The 22,436-nt window shown below is 53.6% G+C and overlaps 1 protein-coding gene across 1 annotated transcript in view; it reads right to left on the bottom strand.

The window, feature by feature from the left end:
- Nucleotides 1-22,436, bottom strand: part of SEC24D (SEC24 homolog D, COPII coat complex component) — a 66,124-nt gene that overhangs the window by 21,354 nt on the left and 22,334 nt on the right. Inside the window, exons 9-10 of the mRNA XM_036241490.1 lie at nt 6,828-6,966; nt 4,831-4,946 (exon numbers count right to left, since the gene is read on the bottom strand). Coding sequence (XP_036097383.1) covers nt 4,831-4,946; nt 6,828-6,966 — 255 coding nt within the window. The remainder of the gene's footprint in view (nt 1-4,830; nt 4,947-6,827; nt 6,967-22,436) is intronic.

The following is a 22,436-nucleotide window of genomic DNA, read 5'->3' as shown; positions in this document are numbered from 1 at the left end:
AAACCACAACACTTTGCTACATCCAAAGCAGACCAACAAGCCAACGGGGACTCCGCTGCTCTCCATGTGAGTCACTGCGGGTCACCCCTGATGCCATCGAATCTAAGGAGCAACGTGCCCCTGCTGCGGCGCGTGAGTGAGAATAATCACGCCCGTCGATTAAGCTGAGACGCCGAGACCAGATGTGCCCTCCTGTCCTGCGTGTCCTCCTCCTCACGGCTCCGCCAGCCGAGGGCCTCCACGTCCCCAGCGCACACCTCCCTCAGAAGGCGCCTGCGACTCCTACTGCGTGTGCAGAGTGAAGGCAGCGTTTCCGGAAAGCTCTCCCTGCCCAGGTCTCTGTCTCTACCAATAACATCGCCACTGCCACCCAAAGGCTTAGAACATGGCACTAGATTTGACTGCTCCCTTTCTCCCCATCACTGGGTCCACGGCTGACTCTCCCCCGTGTGCCCCCACCCAGACTGTCTGAGGGGCTCGCGCGGAGACCCAGAGCGGACCGCTGGCTTCCGTCACGCGGCTCTCCCCATGCGACCAGACCGCTTCACCCAGGCAGCTCCACACGGTGAACCAACGGCACAGACCGGCTCCAGACACCCACTGCGACGCTCTCAGGCCCCTGCTCCCTGGCAGTGACCTGGAATACGCCCGGCCCTCACCCTGGCCTCTCGGTCTCCGTAGCCACCACGGCCCGTTCTATCCGTTCCTCTCCCGCGTTCCTGACCACGCTTCTGCCCCTCATTTCCTTACCTTTCTCTAAGAAACACCCTCGCCCTCTCCTGCCCACAGCTGCACACAGAAGGCTCACCCGTGCACGCAGTGTGCACCAGCTCCACCGCACGGCGACGCCTCGGCTCCACCACCACGCTCTCCTCGGACCGCAGGCCAGCATCCGGCCACCCAGAGCACGCGGCCACGTGGAGCCCCTGCCGCACCGCCCTCGGGCTGCCAACGTCAGTGCCACACCTGCCCTCCCGGGCCTCTCCGCGAACACTGGCACAGTCCTCGGCATGGCCTGAGCCTGAACCTCCCTCCCTGGAAGTGTGTCTCCCGGCCACCCGCACCACTCACCAGGGCTCTCGGTGCCCCTCCCAGGCCAGCCCCCAGCCAGGCCTCCTCGTCTCTCTTCACGTCACTTTTCACCCTAGTGAACTGCACAGCATGAGCCTGCGTCCTGACCCCACTGCACAGGGGGTGCCCTGAGAGCTGCTCCCTGCTGTGCCCCCACCTGGAGCTCCTCCCTCCCTGCACAGGGGGTGCCCTGAGAGCTGCTCCCTGCTGTGTCCCCACCTGGAGCTCCTCCCTCCCTGCACAGGGGGTGCCCTGAGAGCCTGCTCCCGGCTGTGTACCCCCACCTGGAGCTCCTCCCTCCCTGCACAGGGGGTGCCCTGAGAGCTGCTCCCTGCTGTGTCCCCACCTGGAGCTCCTCCCTCCCTGCACAGGGGGTGCCCTGAGAGCTGCTCCCTGCTGTGTCCCCACCTGGAGCTCCTCCCTCCCTGCACAGGGGGTGCCCTGAGAGCTGCTCCCTGCTGTGCCCCCACCTGGAGCTCCTCCCTCCCTGCACAGGGGGTGCACTGAGAGCTGCTCCCTGCTGTGCCCTCACCTGGAGCTCCTCCCTCCCTGCACAGGGGGTGCACTGAGTGCCTGCTCCCGGCTGTGTCCCGACCTGGAGCTCCTCCCACCCTGCACAGGGGGTGCCCTGAGAGCCTGCTCCCGGCTGTGTCCCGACCTGGAGCTCCTCCCTCCCTGCACAGGGGGTGCCCTGAGAGCCTGCTCCCTGCTGTGTCCCCACCACCCCCGTCTGGAAGGCCTCCTCTCGCAGAGCTGACTCTGCAGCCATTCCACGCTAACGTACCCCCACTCTCCCGCCTGGGGCTCCTGCTACATCCCATCGCCCTCCTCTGGAGCACAGCTGCCCGAGGCTCTCCACATGAGCAGAACCACACAGCGCTTGTCTTCTGTGTGATCGGCTCGCTGCGCTCAGCTCAGTGCCCTACGTCCACTCATCTGGGTGGCAGCAGTGGCAGGACTGCCCCCTTCTCAAGGCAGAATGGGCCCACTGTATGGGTGCCACCCACGCCGTCCACCATCCATTCGGGCTGCGGTGAGTGGTGGCTCTGAGCAGGGCTGTGCACACATCTCTCTGAGACTCTGCTTCCAACCATCTGGGGGGGTGCCAGAAGGGGAATTGCTGGGTCGTACATATATTCTGTTTATTTTTGAGGAACTGCTATACTACCCTCATTCTCCCATGCTTGGACTACGTTAACTTCTCACACACCCCGCCTCCACTCCCTCCCCGCTCACGGGAGACGAAGACGGCCGTCGGCACAGCCCGTCTGAGGACGAGACAGGGTCTCCGAGCCGAGACCAGAGCCTGGCACAAGCAGAGCTCAGTACTGTGCCCGAGGGAACAGGCGTGAGGACGGCTGGGTGCTCCCCCAGGGTGCACAGCGAGAGCGGGCCACCAACAGAAAGGCCCAAGCACAGAGCGTCGCATTGTGAACGTTCAGTACGTGTTCACATCATCTGCATGCGGTACTGAGATGAACTAAAACGAATAGGGAAAACACAACTTTGCAATTCTCCTTTAAGTTCCTACGTGTTAAAAATGGACGCATAGCCCTGGCCAGTTTGGCTCAGCGGTTAGAGTGTCGGCCTGCGGTCCCGAGAGACTTGGGTCGGCTCCCGCTAAGGGCACATACCTTGGTTGCAGTTTGTCCCTGGCCCTGGTTGGGTCGTGTGTGCGGGAGGCAGCCACTCGATGTGTCCCTTTCACGTCAATGTTTCTCTCTCTCTCTCTGTCTCTTCTTCTCTCTCCCTCCCTCTCTATCTGAACAAAAAATGGAAAAATGTCCTCGGGTGAGGATAAAAAAAAAAAAGACACATAAATAAAATAAGCTCTTTTCCATCATCCAATTCTCCAAGGCAACTCACTGTTATAGTTTATGTACATTTAAACTGTGATTAAGCTTGAAGACATTTACAGCATCTTTTATTACGAACCTCACTTGGAATAATAAAAGGAAGATTAAGCTTAGAAAAACAGTCCTCAAAATGTACAATTCTCATCTGGTTCCTTGCCTGCTGGTTGAGATTTCCCATCAATCAGACATCTGGGGCATTTCCAGATAACAGACTTTTGTTCCCAGAAATAGATCTGACTCCCTGCCTAAGTTTCTACTAAAAGAGCATAAAAATCAACATAATGTGGCCTTTCTGGCAGAGAACTGGAAACTCCAAGCATAGTTAGATTTATGCTGTGGCTCCCAAGATCAGCGAGTGGTTCCCCACCCGCGGTCACGGTGGCGGTCACGTTCAATCAGAACACTTACGTCCACCTAACCTTTCTTCAGTCAGCGGCGGCAGGAACAACAAACTACCCCAAGTAGCTGGTAGTGTAGGACATGTTTTCTCCCTGAATTAAAGCATTTGTACCACAAATGTTCTTATGTTCCCCAAACTATGTCCAAATGTTAAACTGTAAACAAATAAAGCATGAACCTTTAGTAACTAGTTCTATGTAATGTAGTAAAAAAAAACAAAAAAACCCTTCATACAAAACACTAAAAAAATGCAAAAGTTAAATGAAAAAAATGTTTAAATCTAAGCAGTTGAAAAACCTTCTAGCTGGAAAAATGTTCTCTGTGATTTCCATCAACCGCAGACTGGTCCCCTGGCGGACTCTGACGGACTCGGGGGTCAAGGCCGTTTCTGTGCCGGCCTCCGTGGCGTCCGTGTGTGGGGGAGGGGGGGGGGGGCAAGGGGCACTTGGAGTTTCAGGCCCGAGCTGAAACCTGAACCAGTGACCATATGGCTCCGAGCCCGCAAGGTGCCCATGATGCCGCTGTCGCTGTGCACGGGGAAGGGGGCAGCTGCTCCTGGGCAGAGCCCCTCACCTGCCGTCACACCTTCACCCCCTGCACACCCCGATCAGCTGCCTGCCCTGTGCCAGACACTGCGGTGGGCGCCACAGAGCGAACTGGGGAAAAGCCTCGTCCCCGGGGAGATCGGAGCCTGTAGGAGGCCGACCTAGACTTACAGCCACAGGACGAACCGCTCAGACACACGCGGACCTGCTTCTCCACAACAGACCAGCAGACACCACCATGGTGAGGGCAGCGGAAATCTGTGCATGCGCACACGCGCACACACGTACACGCGGACACACACGCGGACACGCACACAGGAGACCCTCGCCGGGGCGTGTCCAGCTGTGACGGGAAGGGTGGCTCCTGCGGAGCATGCAGCCTACAGGGAGGGGGAGTTCAGAGCAGGGGCAGAGTCTGTGCAAAGGAAGATGGAGCTGAGGTGCTCGCCTGGGGCCCAACAGCAAGTGGTCAGAAGGACACTGTCAGTGAACGTAACAGTTCAGATTCAGGTAGAGGGGCAGCCTCATGGCTACATTTTAAAGCAAAGGAAACCGAGGCCGGACCCCAGGCTGACGAGAGCCTGGGGGTGTGGAGGGTTCTGAGGGCCTTCGCTCCTCGTGGTGACGCAGAGAAGGGAGGCACAGAAACACGTTGACAGTCCTGCCGACGGCCCGGTCGAGCATTTGCCATGAGAGAACATCTTTCTGAGATGCGGACAAAACAAAGGAGGCGGAGGCCACTGAGAACCCAGCGCGTTCCACCTGCAGGGGCTGGAAATCACAGCACTGCCGTGCGTCTGGCACCATGTTCAACACGACCACAGCAGGGCGCGACTGGCTCGTGAGCCGTGTGCCCTCTGTGTCCCCACGGCTCCTCCAACACGCTGTCCCTCTTCACACGCGAGAGCCATCCCCTGGGACCTGACGTCACGGACAGACACTGCTCCGGGAACACTTACCCTGCAGTAATCCAAAGTGGCAACGTACTCGTAAGACCCCAGAGACAGCTCCGGCTTCTCGCTGTGGTCCAGCCTTCTGCCCACATGGTCCAGGTGTTGGAAATAGAACGGTGGGACTGAGGACGAGATGGGAAAAGAAACATTTGTTTTCATAACACAGACACACCATCAGATCTCAGAATTTATTACGGGAGGAAAGGGTTAGCATGAGGGAAGTGAGTATTTTAAAGCTGGAATGTGGTATATTCTAAATACCACTGTTTAAAACACGTCTTAGAAAGAACAGGGTTTTCTAAAACAATCTTCCTGGTCCTTCTACAAGTTACTAGTGACCAGGAGCATCTATGATTTGGACACTGTCGAGAAATGGGGTTCAGGCACTGGTGTTTTTGTCGTCCCACCTGAAATCTACTTGTCCTGATTTAATTACCTTTTAAAAGGAATGCTGGCTTTTCTAACCATTTCAGTTTTCAATACACCTAACAGAATTATACACTGGTGACCCGGACTACACTGAGAACTGTGATATTTATCATCCTTTAATTAAGGACGCCTTCAGCCACAGGGAGCGTGCATGGTCATCTTTTCATGTTTGGGCTTCAGAGTAGAGAGGATTACTGTATTAGGGAAAGACCACACCACTCAGATCTTAATTTGATTCAAATGTCTAAGGAGGCTCCTTCTGGCAAAGACCTGGAGGTCATCCAACAGCCCGGAACAGTCATGAGTCACACACTGAGCACTTGCTCAAATATGGCCGGGCCTCTGGGAAAACGGGCCCCCGCCTCGAGGCCGATAGGCTGGCTGTACACCACTGGCAAAGGAGTGTTCAGCATCGCCAGCTATGCTCTGGTTTGAAGCATTTCATAAAGAACATTTTCATTTGTGAAACCACAGAAATAATGCCTTTTGTTTTAAAACCAACAGCTCAGTATTCTTTATTTTCAGACGAGAACTAACGCGGATTACAATGGGATTACAAAGGCTGGATTTAAAAATAAATACTGAGCCCAGCCTGTGTGCTCAGCACCAGGAGGTCGCCGGTTCGATTCCCGGTCAGGGCACATGCCCGGGTTGTGGGCCAGATCCCCAGTGGGGGGCGTGCAGGAGGCGGCCAATTGATGTTCTTTCTCATCAATGTTTCTATCTCTCTCTTCTCTCCCTTCCTCTCTAAAATCAATAAAGAAAAAAACAACTTTTTAGAATAATGACCGAGGCTTGATTTTCCTACTTTCCTACTAAGAGACGGCCACGTCTTCAGACACGTTCCACAGGCCGCACATGCAGAGGGTCTGCGTGTGGAAAGTCAACACCTTGAAAAGGCTCAGGACGAGGGAAACTGCAGTCTCAGCTGGGCAGAGGGAACGTGAGGACCCGAGGCGGCCACTTTGTGACGTGACTGAGGGGGACTCGCGCCGGCCGTGTTGGGGTGTACGGTGCAGTGTTTCTACAGGTCCTAGAATCGTCTTTTGTTCACACGGCTGCATGTGACGTGGAAATGTCTCCCTTCACCGTGAACGAACGCTGTCTGTCAGCACTTCTACCCCCTGCCACGTCTCACAAAGCAGAACGCCGACCCTGAGGTAGGCACCGCCACCGGCCCGGCCCCCCGCAGGCCTCGGCCACCTGCTCCCCTCTGCGACCTGTCGGGCACCCTGGGGCAAGAGCGGCCCACGGTCCACGCCTGCCGGGCTCTTCCTGACTCCAACAAACAACCTGCCTCCTTCAACCCAACGAGCACCTCGGCGTGAGAGCTGAGGGCCTGGCTCCTGCAGGGCTCCCTGCACAGCTCAGGAGCCGGGTGCCTGCCTCGGCCCTTCCTCAAGGCTCAGCCGGAGGCGACTGCACCTTCACCTCTCATCTGTGGGCGCTACGCCAGCGCTCCGAGAGCCTAGAGCCGTGGTGAGCCCACCCCGCCCGCCCCACGGTGCTCAGGCACCGCCCAGGGGGAGCCAGCAGCCCAGGCCTCCCGGAGCCCGCGGCCCCTGCGCACTCACCCTCGTTCACGCAGCTGCAGAACCCGCACTGGAAGCGCCGCCCGCCCTCGATGAACTGCATGAACGGGCACATGTAGGCTTTGCAGCGGTTGCACCGGACCGGCCCCGTCTCTCCGTGGTTCACCAGGTACAGGGGCGTCTACGGGACACAAGGTAAATGAGCACACAGGTGGGCAAGCAGGCCCAGGTGCTCAGAAGCCCCGCGGAGTGACGGGGGTGAGGCCTTCGAAAGGTGCTGAGGACCCCGAGGCTTCGTGTTCCCTGGGAGAGCGGAGATGCCTCCAGGAAGCTCGGGAAGTCAAGGCAATGCCCCAGCACAATTAAACTGATGGCTCCTCTGTGAGCACACGTGTGTGCGTGTACTTATGTCCGTGTGTGTAACTACCCAGGTGGAGACACAGAATGAAGGGACGGTGCTAATACCAGTAAAGCTACGTAGAAATGTCCTCGACACCTCGGATCACACGTTTCGCTGAGTCTGCTCACGGACTGTAAAGGAAGAAACGGGGTCTCCCGTGCACGCAGGTGCGCCGTTCGGACGGCTCCACCCAAGTTCACACCACGCTCCTGACACGCCGCCATCTACAGAACCCCGCAGTCACGTCCACGCGCTCGGCCCCCCAGAACACGTTTCACGAAGGACGCTCCCGTGGCCGGGCGTGCTCTGCCAGAACCAGGCAAACTTTCCGACGGCGCCTTCCTCACGAACGTGCGACCGGCCGCACGCCCCTCATCCTCAGCTTGCACCGGAGGCCCGGCCCCGAACCCGCCCTCCCGGCCCTCGGAGTGCAGCTGCGAAGACTCTCGTTTCCAGAACCTCCCAACAGATGACGTTTCCAGACCAGCTCGAGAATGGCAGGACCTGCCTCTTCAGCTAAGTTTTTCTTTTAAAAAAATGCTGTGAATGGAGCAGACTGCTTTTTTTTTTTTTTAAATCCTCACCCGAGGACATTTTTCCATTTTTTGTTCAGGTAGAGTGGGAGGGAGAGAGAGGAACAGAGAGAGAGAGAGAAACATCGATGTGAAAGGACACATCGAGTGGCTGCCACCCGCACAACCGACCAGGGCTGGGGACAAACTGCAACCGAGGTACATGCCCTTAGCGGGAACCGAACCCGGGTCTCTCAGGACCACAGGCCGACGCTCTAACCGCTGAGCCAAACCGGCCAGGGCTGGAGCAGACTGCTTTTTGAGGAGACCTGGGAACAGGAGGAGGGTGGCCAGGGGGCGGGGGTCGCAAGGCCATCTTCAGCTCATCTTAGAAAACGGAGAGGCACTGATTGTCCCTGCCCAGATGTTCAATGTGTGGCTAGTCCACTTCAGAGGGTTCAAAAGTGAGCGGTGAGGTCTCAGCACAGGAAACAAAACAAACCGGATTTAGCAGAGGACGCGACAGAATCAAGGCGTGTTCTTTAAAAGCGTGATCACTCCCCAAGCTTGCACTGCCCCTCCCCCCAGCAGCCCGGGGCCTCCCGAGAAGACATGGGCTTTCTCCTTCTCTCTCTGACCCCTGCGCGGGCAGAGCTCTGGTGCCCATGGTGGGGCTGTGGTGGGGACTGAAGGACAATTCTTGGGCAGTGCCCAGCACTATGCCTGCTACAAAACTGTTGGGTACATGGTGACTGTTACCCATCGACACAGAATGGCCTTTCCTCTCTCAAAACCTCTCAGCTCAGGCAAGAGTATGTCTGGAAGACAGGCTTGAGATTCTAGGCACTCGTTTACATGAACACTTAGATCAGCTGAGGCGACTATCAAACGTTATTGATGCATGATCTAGAAGGCAGGGAAATCTGCCTTCCAGATTTTTATGCAATCTAATGGTTAAAAGCTGAGAATTGCAGATTTTTAAAACAGTCTAGAAATCAGATTTAAATACACACAGGTATTCAAACATGGAACACTTTCTATATATGCTTTCTGTTTGAAAGGCGTGTCCTCTTCAGCAGGACATGAGAGGCCGTGATCCGGTGGGGATGCGGGGAAGACACTAAAGCTGTAGGCACAAGTCTTGGGGCAGCCGATGGAGAGGTAGAGTAGGAAGTCAAGGTCAAGGCCAACCAGTCCACCCGGGCTGCCGTCTGCCGCACAGCCATAGCCTCCAGGGTCCAGAGATGCTGTCCAGAGCTAGCCTGGAAGAACGTCTGCCATCACAGGCACTGCAGTCAAGTCCAGCTTCTCATCCTTTCATTTGCAGACTTCAAAGGTACCATCGATGCTCGAGGGACTCCAGGAAAAACAAAAGCCACTATCTGCCAGACAAAGCAGAGGCAATGCAGGCAAAGTCAACCTGACTTGTGCTGCGGGGGTTCACTCCAAGGCTGCGAGACTGCCCGCGGGCACTGGACATCCCGGTCCTGGCAGGTCCCGCGTGCAGGCCTGAAGACGAGCGCCCAGCAACGAGCTGAGGTCCCACGGTGACTGCACCGGGCTGTCCCCACACTCCAGCTCGGTCTCTTCACTCTTGGAAACGGGTGATGGATGAGTAAGTGAGGGCTTCACACAACTGATGTGACAGCAAAGAATGTTAAAAGCTTTTTAAGTGTTTACACTTTCTCGCGGGCCGGGGACCGGGGTAGAGTGACGCTGTCTGGGCAGAGGCGTCTCTGTCCTCCGCAGACGTCTGCTTCTCTGCACCACAGTGGCGTGCACACAGCCCCCTCCCTCTCCCGAGGTCACCTGCTGTGTATGCTGCTTTTTGTTAAAAAAATCACGCTTCCCAAGAACTCCCCCAAAAGTTGTTTTCCCTTCGCAAGGACACTATGCCACAGTCACTTCAGAAGTATTTCAGAGTTGATAGTTTTGTCTGTAAACGTGCTCGGCTCTGTCGGCTGCCAGTGCCTGCCTGCTGGCTCCCTGTCCGTTCTCCGTGAAGAGTGAGGGAGACAGACGCTGGGCGCATGCTCCCACGTGGCTGTGGTCCTCCCCTGCGTGGCGCGAGCTCCCACAGCACGGCACGGGGGCTGGGCAGAGGGAGGAGGGCACAGGGTCTGGTCTTGTGCCTACCAGGGCTGCCAGGGCTGCGCCAGCCTACGCAGTACTGATCTCCGCTCAGACACTCTCACCGAGCTAACCGTCTGTCTTGGTGCACGCGTAACATCATGGTCGACTGAGGACCACAAGCAAGAATATAATTCACTGACACGTGGGCTCCGTGTAAGAATGGAGTAAGTGATTTAACAACAGAACACAACAGCCCTGGCCAGTCTGCTCAGTGGTTAGAGCGCTGGCCTATGAACCGGAGAGTCCCCGCTAGGGGCACGTACCTCAGTTGCGGTTAGTCCCTGGCCCTGGTTGGGGTCGTGTGGGTGGCAGCCAGTCAGTGTGTCTCTCTCACATCGATGTTTCTCTCTCTCTCTTCCTCCCTCTCTCCCTTCTGCTCTGTCTGAAGATAGATGCCAAAGTGTCCTCAGGTGAAGATAAAAAAAAACAAAAACAGAACACTCTGGGCTACTTTCCCATGTGACAGAGCTGACAGCAAGCTGGATCAGTCAGTGACTCCCTGGACTAACGCGATTTGAAAGTTTTCTTATTTTAATATATTACCGGTTTTCCAAGCCTTCCTGCCATTCTCCCAGATAACTTCCCACGTGCGCAGTCGGTGCGGGGCCTATCGCCCAGGACAGCGAACAAGCAGCAAAGGCCAGTCAGAAGCCCGGGTGCGAGGGCCTGGGGACAGAGGGCCAGCAGCAACAGTCCTCTGCAGCCAGCGGGCAGCGCTGCACGGCTCAGAGGGTTTCCCCAGCAAGCGCGGGCATCGAGGTGAGGAGCACCCTGCCACCATCCCTCGGGGACGGCTCGTATCGAGTGCGCAACCTCTGCACTTTTGTTCGAGTGGCTAAGAAAAGCCTGAATACGCAAGTCTCGCTACAGTCTGTGTTTCAGAGAAGTGATGAATGACAAAGGCAGCTCACTCTGGACCACTGACGAGCACATGGACACCATCCACTAGGTGGCGCTGTGCGACTAAAATGAAAACCACGCAATGTCCTCAGCAATAGAACACTGGTAACTAGGCTCACCCATCTTGTGTAACTGCACAGCACTTAGCTGTGTCAGCTGCTACCATCGGAGTTAAGAAACCTATACTGTTCTTGAAAAAACTTTGACAATGGTTAGAGCATGCTGGGTAAAACTCAATGAGAGCAAACATGAAACACAGGCTATTTTAAGGATAAATTATATAGAAATTACAGAATGTTGCAAATTTACTGAGGATGATATCCAAGGAAACTTAACAGTGTCGAACCCCTCGGTCCACTAACCCTCCACCGTACGTAGGGAAACAGGCCTTGTCGGAGGAGGCAGCCCTCAGATACAGCAGTGACCTCATCCTTGTTTACTAAGTTTGAAAAAATGCAAACTTCACATTTTTTGATGTGCACACCTCTTCTCTCCCCTCCTTCATGGCTGTCTCCAGGGAGTAATCAGTGTCCTAGGAGGGGTTTTTAGAATTTGTTTGCTGCATCATCTCCTGTATTTGATTCAATTCATAAAACTCTTAAAAACTCAAAAGTTGTATAAATAGTACTAATTTTTAAGTAAAATCGCTAACTGCAAAGATTCCCTCCCCACAGCACAGGCAAGCCCCAGATCACACTCTCAATGCACGCTTGTCGAACGGATGACAAGAAGGGGGGAGGGGAGGGCTGGAATCCAAGTCTGAATGGAAGAGCAACGGGGGGAGAAGGGAACACGAAGTCATGTCGGACTTGAGGGTACGCGGCCGCTCTTCCAGCACAGATGAGGTCTGGGTGGACCAACCCTAACATGCTACGTTCATCCCCAAATATGCATAAACAACGACAGCAGGGACTTTTCTCGGGAATGAACAGAAAGTTGTGTGGCAGACACGCTGTGACCTTCCTCGGGGGAAGGATGGACTCTGAGCGGGACTAAGGAAGGACGGCTCCTGGGCCGGGACCGCAGTTCCAGGGTGCAGGGAGGAGGGCAGCACTAGTGTTCTGCGTGACACCCCAGCCCGGGACTGAAGGAGAAGCGATTCTCCAGCAAACAGCGGCCTTGGGACCGGGCTATGCTAACGAGTCGTGCGCATGCTGGGCGTGTTGCGAAGACGGGCAGCGGCATGTCCTTGCGGGACCTTGCAGTCCCCGCCCTTCGAGGGGCTGCGCGTCGGGGGCCTGCAGCCCAGCCGCTTCCCCACGTCTGCTTAGCCAGACCTCTCAGCGTCTCTCCCTGAGAGAACCGTTCTTGTGGTTACAGGCCCTCGCAGAGGACGTGCCGACGCTGTGAGCACGCACTGTTCCAAAGGAGGTGACATGCACTTTGCACTCACACCCTATGGATCAAGTCTGCTTCTTCCGTACAAAACAACTGGCAGTTTTCTGTTACTCAGGAAAGCTGTAAAATACTCAACTTTAAAGACAGAAGGGTCAGCCCTGGCCGGTTTTGCTCCGTGCTTAGAGCGTTGGCCCGCAGACCAAAGAGTCGTGGGTGCGCTTCCAGTCAAGGACGTACCTCGGTTGTGGTTCGGTCCCGGGCCCTGGTCAGGGTCGTGCAGGAGAAAACCAATCGATGTGTCTCTCTCACATTAATGCCTCTCTCTCTGTCTCTCTCAAACCCACTCTATCTGAAGATAAATGGAAAAATATCTTCGGGTGAAGATTTAAAAAAAAAAAAATGATGAAAGGGTTAAGAATAATCAGCCTGGAGTCAAACCCCCTTCTCTCTCTGGCCAGATATTCCTCCACTTATCTCACTTCCTCAAGTGGCCATGAAAATATCAAAACACTTTCCTCTGTGCAGGAGTCGGCCGTGTTCAAAGGACACCTTCTCTATCAGGTCCCCTGCACCCCGTTTAATCTGAGCCCTGCGCGGCCCCCCGCCCCCCTCCCCCTCACATCACACAGCTCTGTCCCCGACACCACAGGGCCTCGCCTCTCCCTGCTGCGTGTTCCGGGAGGAAGGGGTGCACAGCCCGTCTGTCCCCGACACCCCAGGGCCTCGCCTCTCCCTGCTGCGTGTTCCGGGAGGAAGGGGTGCACAGCCCGTCTGTCCCCGACACCCCAGGGCCTCGCCTCTCCCTGCTGCGTGTTTCCGGGAGGAAGGGGTGCACAGCCCGTCTGTCCCCGACACCCCAGGGCCTCGCCTCTCCCTGCTGCGTGTTCCGGGAGGAAGGGGTGCACAGCCCGTCTGTCCCCGACACCCCAGGGCCTCGCCTCTCCCTGCTGCGTGTTCCGGGAGGAAGGGGTGCACAGCCCGTCTGTCCCCGACAGCCCAGGGCCTCGCCTCTCCCTGCTGCGTGTTCCGGGAGGAAGGGGTGCACAGCCCGTCTGTCCCCGACACCCCAGGGCCTCGCCTCTCCCTGCTGCGTGTTCCGGGAGGAAGGGGTGCACAGCCCGTCTGTCCCCGACAGCCCAGGGCCTCGCCTCTCCCTGCTGCGTGTTCCGGGAGGAAGGGGTGCACAGCCCATCTGTCCCCGACACCCCAGGGCCGAGAACTCTCGGGCACCTAGTGAGTGAGCCGTACATACTTGCTGAATTAAGCCCCTATTGGAGTATGATAGAACACATAAATTAACCATTCTTCATAAAAACGAGCACTGCTTATAAACTACCATAACAGACAACAACGTGTTATTGCCCAGGTTATGGTGTGTACGCCAATTTCAGAAATTCCTGAATCCAGGTGTGATTATACAATTATAAAACCGAATCTGGCCCTGGCCGGTTTGACTCAGTGGTTAGAGCGTCGACCTGCGGTCCGGAGAGACCCGGGTTCGGTTCCCGCTAAGGGCATGTACCTCGGTTGCAGTTTGTCCCCGGCCCTGGTGGGTCGTGCGGGTGGCAGCCACTCGATGTGTCCCTTTCACATCGATGTTTCTCTCTCTCTCTCCCTTCCTCTCTCTCCCTCCCACTCTACCTGAACAAAAAATGGAAAAATGTCCTCGGGTGAGGATAAAACAAAAACAAAAACAAAAAAAACCCGAATCTGTAAATACGCACAACAGAAGAATTACGCTGCCACTTGCCCTTTCGGAACAGACGCCGGGAGCTCCAGAGTTATGCAGACACATCTGAAGCGTGTCGCACGCGTGGGTTTCACGTGGGGAGTCGAGGCCTCTTGGCCGCGCCGCTGCCGTCAGAGGGCAGCTCAGTCCCCGCCTGGGGCCGCCCGATCACGGCGGGGCCTCTCCAGGTGGTTCAGCACGTCACCTCTGGGCTTCACTTGATTTGAGCAAGGGGCCAAAAGCCATTTGAAGGAAAGACTCAAAAACAGGGTTTAAAAAAGTGAAAGAAAAATTTTAATTAAAAAAAAAAGTTTGACCAATTCAACAGCATCTGGAGAAACAACTATTATTTATATATTAACGTAATCAATAATGAGCTGGAAAGAGAAGATGACTTCCTAATTTATCAAAAAATAATAAAAATGGATAGATGTGAGCTGATACACACTTTCTACCCCTTCCCTTATTTATTTATTTATCTTTTTATCCTCACCTGAGGATATTTTTGCATTTATCTTCAGATAGAGGAGGAGGGAGAGAGAGAGAGAGAGAGAGAGAAACATCGACGTGAGAGAGACACAGCGAGTGGCTGCCACCCGAACAACCAACCAGGGTCGGGGACAAACTGCAACCGAGGCACGTGCCCTTTAGCGGGAACCGAACCCAGGACTCTCTGCTCCGTGGGTCGACGCTCTAACAGCTGAGCCAAACCAGCCAGGGCTCTGTCCCTTCGTTTAAGGAAAGGAGAAATGGAGACAAAATTACATGGTGGAAGAAATGAGTTTTCCGGCCTATGCCCTCCAATCCCCACGACAGCCCAGCACAGGGCTGGGGCTGGGTCCCCTGGGGAGCGACTCCATGTCACACCCAATTCCGTGCCATGGCTCTGCTGTCTCATCTGTGTTTTGCAGACACACTGGTCAAGGAAGTCAGTGATGACCTCATTTCTGAAACAATGGATAACATCTCAGAGAATTTAACCTTTTTCCATGCAGCCCCCCCCCCCCCCCCCACAGCACGGAGCGACCCCACGTCACAGCGTGCCGAGGCCGAGGCGCACGCGGGGTCGTGCTGTCGGCAGCTCTTCGAGCCCCTGCTGCCCTGGTCGGCACAGCTGTCTGTCAGGCAGCGAGTCCCCCAGCGGCTATTCTTCATAAGAACGTATGTGCAGGAAATAAACTATGTTCTTTGATCTACAGCATGGAAGTGGAGATGCATGTCAGAGGCCTGGATGGAGACGACTAGGAAATGCAGGTCCCAGCTCAGCCTGGCTCCGGGACGTCAGCTGCCCTGCTCATGACGTGCCCCGCCCGGGGGAGGCAGCATCCGCACAGGCAGATGCTCCAGGGTGCGTGGGTGTAGACCTTGCGGTGAGCACCGCCCCCCTGCTCGCCCGGCTCTCACCTGCCTCCACGTGACAGCGATGCTGCGCCCCTAAGGGACCACAAGCTCGGCTGGCATGAAAGCGTTTCGGGAACTGCTGTAGGTCTTGGACTGCAAAGGTCACGGAACCCCGTGGGAGAACCACACCATCAAAGACAAACACAGAACCGCCAGGTGTCAGGGAGCTGCTGGGCTGTAATGCTGGGCAGGTGGCAAAGCTCTCCTGTCGGCCTGCGGTCTGGAGAGACCCGGGTTCGGTTCCCGCTGAGGGCATGTACCTCGGTTGCAGTTTGTCCCTGGGCCTGGTTGGTCGGGCGGGTGGCAGCCACTAGATGTGTCCCTTTCACATCGATGTTTCTCTCTCTCTCTCTCTCTTCCTCTCTCTCCCTCCCACTCTATCTGAACAAAAATATGGAAAAATGTCCTCAGGTGAGGAAAATAAATAAATAAATAAATAAATAAATAAATAGGCAGAACAGTGCAGGAGAGTGAGGAAAACTTCCAGCAAGTGTCCATGAAGACCTAGGAAACAAACGCTGTGTGATGACAGGTGCCTATCATTTGAGTAACAGAACAGGAAACGGTGATGCAGTATCAAACACAAACACCCGCCACGTGGTTTCTAGAATGTGGCTGAGTAGCTAATTCTTCCCACTCACATGAACGAAAGGTGTGGCATCCACACCCGCCCCCCCGCCCCCCACGTGAGTGACGTAGCTGCTGGCGTCACGGAGAGAGCCTGTCAGCGTCCCGTTAAATGCACACACTTCAGGGAAATGTGAATCACTGTGGTTCTCATCTTCTCTCTCTTGTACATAGTAGGAACCACAAATCAATGACTGCCCGGTTAAATAAAGTTCTCCACGGACAAATTCAACCTTGTATAGCAAATAAATGTGACAACAATAAAGAGAATGATTAGAGTATCATTTCTGTACCACCTAATTCTATTTCTAAGCAATTTTAAAGTTTAGTAAATTTGAGTGATGCTACAATTTTATGAGATGAGGCTCAAACACGTAAGGTGCAGTTGCCACGGTGATGCTGCTGGAGGCAGCACCGTGCCCAAAGGGCTTCGCCTGCCTCTGCCCCTCCCGCCCCCCTGGCACCAGCTGAACCCCCGGCAGAGCCCTCCCGTCTACACCCACCGTGCACCCGTGGGGGCCACGTCACCCACATCAGGAACCATCCCAAACTATAGGTCTGCACAGGACTTCTCTTCTCCCCCTTCCTTCTTGCTTAAAAATAGAACTTGATAAACTCTTTTTCAGTGAGAACTTGGTGCCTAAAAAACTTTGAAATACTTGACTATCTCAGACGTGATCACTCAGGGCACACATCAGCTACACACATCTGAAGCCCTGGAGGCACCAAAATACCCACGAAATCTGGCTAACGTCAGCAGTCGTGAAGCAGGGCATAGATGGCATTTCCAGGATTCTACACTCCCATCAACTACGAGACACCACCATGCTTCCAACGGAACATGCCATGAGCTAAGAAGTCGCTGTGGTTAGACACATTCAGGCTCGGAAGCGCGTCAAAACCCTCCTAGTCACTAAAGTTCAATCAAGGCTAAGTGTTTCCTCTTCCGTTCTTGTTTCTCCTGAAGTCATTCTCCATCGAGTTAGAAATAGACTCAGCGGGATAATTGTGAGACTCAGAACCGCAGCGTGGTGCACTCGGTCTCTAAGCTGTAACTTACACAGGACCCCGGCGACCTCTGCCCTGACCGCTGTGACTGTCCCTGTGTGGGTGCACCTAAACCACCCTGAGGGGACAGCATTCTGCTCTCAGCTGCCAGGCTTCCTGTGGTGCTTTCTTTGTTTGTTTGTTAATCCTGACCCGAGGATGTTTTCCCATTGATCTATTTTAGATAGAGTGGAGGGAGGGAGGGAGGGGGAGAGAGAGAGAAACATTGATGTGAGAGAGACACATTGATCAGCTGTCTCCCTCGACCAAGGGCCGGAGATCAAACCACCAACCTAGGTACATGCCCTTGACCGGGAATCGAACCTGTGACCCTTTGGTCTGAAGGCTGATGCTCTGACCACTGAACCACACCAGCCAGGGCTCTTGTGGCAGTTTTTCATAGCACTGCACAAAGGAACTGCTTACTCAAAGTCTTTTTTTTTTTTTTTTTTTTTAAATCTTTATTGTTGGATGTAAAATGTGTTACAGATGTTCCACATTTTTCCCCCACTGACCCCCTCCTCCCCACTCCCACCCCCCTCCCACCCTTCCCACACCATTGTCCGTGTCCATTGGTTATGCATATAAGTTCTTTGGTTTATTTCTTCCCACCCCCCAACCCCCCTCCCTCTGAGGTTTGTCAGTCCAGCAATGAATTTGTGCTTCTTAATCCCTTCACCTTTTTCACCCATTCCCCCAACCCCCTTCCCAACTGGCAACCAACAAAATGTTCTCTGTATCTATGAGAATGTTCTGTTCTTCCTGTTCATTTTGTTTGTAGATTCCATTGTTGATAGATATGTATTCATTGCCATTTTGTTTGTTCATATATTTTATCTTTTTCTTCAAAAAGACCCTTCATCATTTCATATAATAATGGTTTGGTAGTGATGAACTCCTTTAACTTTTTCTTGTCTGGGAAAGTTTTTATATGTCCATCGATTCTAAATGACAGCTCTGCAGGATAGAGTAATTTTGGTTGTAGGTTCTTGGTTTTCATCACTCTGAATATTTCTTGCCACTCCCTTCTGGCCTGCAAAGTTTCTTTTGAGAAATCAGCTGACAGCCTAATGGGTACTCCCTTGTAGGTAAACTAGCTGCCTTTCTCTTGCTGCTTTTAAGATTCTCTCTTTGTCTTTTTTTTTTTTTTCATCCTCACCCGAGGATATTTTTCCATTTTTTTGGTACAGATAGATTTATTTTTTGGAGGGAGAGAGAGACAGAAACATCGACGTGAAGGGACACATCGAGTGGCCACCCGCACGACCAACCAGGGCCGGGGACAAACTGCAACCGAAGTACATGCCCTTAGCGGGAACCGAACCCGGGTCTCTCCGGACCGCAGGCCGACGCTCTAACCGCTGAGCCAAACCGGCCAGGGCTCTCTTTGTCTTGAACCTTTTGCATTTTGATGATGATGTGTCTTGGTGTGGGCCTCTTGGGGTTCATCTTGTTTGGGACTCTCTGTGCTTCCTGGACTTGTATGTCTGTTTCCTTCACCAAGTTAGGAAAGTTTTCTGCCATTATTGTTTCAAACAGGTTTTCGATTTCTTGTTCTCTCTCTTCTCCTTCCGGCACCCCCAAGATGCGAATGTTGGCACGCTTGAAGTTGTCCCAGAGGCTCCTTACACTATTCTCATTTTTTTGGATTCTTTTTTCTTTTTGCTGTTCTGATGGGGCATTTTTTGCTTCCTTATATTCCAAATCAATGGTTTGCTCCTTGGATTTATATACTCTATTATTGAAGCTGTGTAAATTATTCTTTATTTCAGTTAATGCCTCCTTCAATTCTAACTGTGTATCCATGATTTCTAACTGGTTCTTTTTTATGCTCTTGAGGCCCTCCCTAAGTTCACTGAGGTTCTCACTAAGTTCATTGAGCATCCTTATAAGCAGCATTTTGAACTCAGCATCTGTGAGGTTGCTTATCTCCATTTCGCTTAGTTCTTTTATTGGGGTTTTGTTCTGTTCTTACATTTGGGACCTGTTTCTTTGTATCCTCATTTTGGCTGCCTCCCTGTGTTTGTTTCTGTGTATTACTTAATGAGAGGTATGGGGCTCGCTGAGACCAGATGCTGCTCGTTTGAAAGAACTTAGGAAAAACCTGAAGCAGGATCCAAGACAGGCCAATCCTATGGTTAAGCAAGTGGCAACAGCTCGGGTGGGCTTGAAAGTTGGGTGGGGCAGGGCGGGGCTACCAGTGTGAGCCAGGTTGCTGGGGTCCCAGATATAGCGACTGTCTGCTGCCCCAGGGAAGGGCTCACCAAAGGAACAAAGGCCTCTGACAGCATGTTTGTCCCTGAGGAAGCCCCCTCTCCAGCCCTCGCTCCAGTGCCAAACAGCTCAGTTCTTCCCTGTGTGTCTCTGGCGCCCCTCGAGCTGCCTCCCCTCCGAGCTCAGAGGGAGAGAGTCCGATAAGTCCGTGCGCGGGCCCTTTAAGGAGCTGCCTGGGGCTCCAGCCGCCTCAGCCTCCCTGAGCCTCAGTTCCCGCTGGTTTTTCAGCCAGAAGTGATGGGGACTCTCTTCCTGGCACTGGAACCCTGAGCGGGGTGTGGGATGGGGACCCCTCAGTCCTCAGGAAGGACCTTCCCAGCCAAGGTGTCCTCCTGATTTTATCCGCCACGCTTGGGTGTGGGACCAGCCCGCCGCCGCAGCCGCCGCCCCTCCTACCAGTCTGGATGTAGCTGCTTTTTTTTTAATTCCGTAGTTGTACGACTTCCGTTCAGCTTGATTTCAGGCGGTTTTGAATGATGGTTGTTCTGAGGTTTAGTTGTAACTTTGATGTGGTTGTGGGAGGACAGATACCGCGTTTACCTCCCTGCCGTCTTGACCGGAAGTCTACTCAAAGTCTTTTAAATGCAACTTTCATTAACTGCATTTCTATTTGAGTACATGCATTTATTTCCCCAGCTTTTATGTCAATACTTTAAACTATTGCACTAAAGCAGACATTTTAGATTATCATGCACATGCTAAAAACAGATTCGGGCTTTTGAAGCTTTAATTTAAAAATAATTTACTTATAAGTTGTCTTTAAGTTCTTCACAGGACAAAATATGCAGCAATCAGTTTCACGTCAGTACGAATTTATCACTAAAGGTGCCAAGTGTGGGCAACAAGTAAAAAATGCAGTCTCGCCATCCTCACGGGAAACACGTACTCGAGATTCTTACAGTAAAAGTGTGATGCAGACGAAACCACCTCGGGTCGGGTTGCGCAGTAACAACAAAGGACGTGGTGAGTCCGTGCCATCCGCGCTGGACGCCGGTAAGAGTGAGAAGGGACGGCAGACACGAGACCGTTACTTCTAGGCCTACAGCACATGGGGCCAGAGTCCCCTCGTGGCAGTGGAGGCCCGAGGCCACCGTACGGCCCAGTGGAGACCTAACTACGGTCACTTCCTGGCTCCCAAGGCAGGGCTCCACGTCTTGGTTACTTGTGTTTCAGTGAAAGTAGTCGATTTTTAATGGTTTCTGAAATATCTTCACATGATCACAATTCCTTCCTACTTTGGCTATTCTGCTCATTATAACGACACACGACCTCTCCCATTGATGTGCGGTAGAATACATCTGTGATCTCTCAGATGATTTTCTTCTTTGCCCACGGAGCCAGAGAGGTGAAGGGTTGTGAGTGTGTAGTCATTTAAAAGTTATGAAACAAAATAGCCAAAGCAGGATAAAAACGTTTACTTCATCAGCGACAAGTTCATCAACACACCCCACTGTACTGTGCTGAAGGTACGAAGAGTCTGAGATACCTCACATCAGCAGTGTTCTGCCGTTTGGCTTTTCTCGTCTCTTCAACGTCTGCCTGACCCTGACGCGCACTTCCTCCGCGAGGACCTGTCTCCTGCGTGCCCAGCCCACGGCCAGGCCGGTGGTCCCGCCCTCCAGGACCACTGTGCAGTCGCCCGGCGTCCAGACTTGAGACGAGTGCAGCGGCCCCGGTGCTGCCAGGGCCGGCCCACGCGTGTCAGCAGGCGTGGCCAGGGCTCCCGGCACGCACGGGCCGCTCTGCAGGTGACGGAGTGAGCGGGCTGCGTTCACTCTGACAGTCTTTGCCTCTTTCGTTCACCCACCTGTCAGTTCTACGACACCCACTCCTTCCCCCTTCCCATGGCACGGTCCTCGCAGCTACAGACTCTCTCAGAACAGGAACAACTGAACCGTCCTTACTAACAGCACGCGTCTGTTCATTCGGTCATGACTAAGGGGACCCCTACACTGGAAGCAGACGAGGGTGTCCTCCCTTTCCACACTGCACCGAGATGACCTGTGCATGCCCCCGCCCTCCTGGACAAGGGGGCTGACGCCCAGCTGCGTGCCTCAGGGCGCGGACGGCACCGTAAACCAGCCACATTCAAGGTCTCGGGCAAGAGCGTGCCTGCGCTGAAGTAATTCAACATGAAGGAGATTACTTCGACTAGGACGTCCACGTGCGAGCTGAATATATACACGAAGTCCTAAATGCAGTCACAGAGGGAGCTAACGCTTCTGCCATCTGGTTTATAGGTGGTATTACTCAATTTCATGTATAATCGGATGTATGCAATTGTCCAAAATGCAAAGATTTCCCATTTTAAAGAAAAAGCAAAATTAAATTAAGTATAATCTTCAGTCCTCTGCACTGGAAATCTATAACATTTCTACCTCAGTTCTTAAAATACCACATCAAAATAAAATCGTGGTTACAAGACAAAGGCGCCAAGCTAGCCAGTTACTTCTGCTGAATAAGTATTTCATAGTTAATTATATTGAATGTGGCGATGGGTTTCACTTAAAACACATACGAAAAGATGAGAACGTAGGAAATGAACCGTTAGGCCATGAAGACAGACGTGTCCTGCGACACACACAGCGCCCAGCAAACGCTGCAGGGAAACCCTCCGCCCACGGCCGCTCCGGTGAGGGTCACTGCACAGGCTGTTACCAACTTCGCTTTCCAAGGTTCTGCCAAACAGCAGAACCACTTTAAAAAAGAAAACTGTAATGTACTAAATAAATCCTTATGCTAGATGTCAAAGCAGGAAATATGTAAGGATATCTTTTCTAAATTGCAGGAAGGATGGCAACATTAGTCACATAAGATATAAAACTCCAAAATTTAACAATATATAAAATAAGCAAGTCGTTTATCGTAGAGGCAAATAAATTAAAATGCTGTTCAAACTATAATTGGTGCAGTTACTTTGGAAAATGGTACAACTGAACAGTACACACGAGCCAAATCTATGCACAGTGCTAGTCGGAGAGAAGTGAATATACGTCCACAGGACTTCAGCCACCCCTGGGACACCAGTCAGCCACCCCGGGGACACCAGTCAGCCACCCCGGGGACACCAGTCAGCCAGCCCGGGGACACCAGTCAGCCACCCCGGGGAACACCAGTCAGCCAGCCCGGGGGACACCAGTCAGTCAGCCCGGGGGACACCAGTCAGCCAGCCCGGGGGACACCAGTTAGCCACCCCGGGGATACTAGTCAGCCACCCTGGGGACACCAGTCAGCCAGCTCGGGGACACTAGTCAGCCAGCCCGGGGACACCAGTCAGCAGTGAGGAAGGG

Source organism: Molossus molossus, unplaced genomic scaffold, assembly GCF_014108415.1.
Source record: "Molossus molossus isolate mMolMol1 unplaced genomic scaffold, mMolMol1.p scaffold_m16_p_4, whole genome shotgun sequence".
NCBI lineage: Eukaryota > Metazoa > Chordata > Mammalia > Chiroptera > Molossidae > Molossus > Molossus molossus.
The sequence above is the reverse complement of the archived record's forward strand: the minus strand, read 5'-3'. Positions and strand labels throughout refer to the sequence as shown.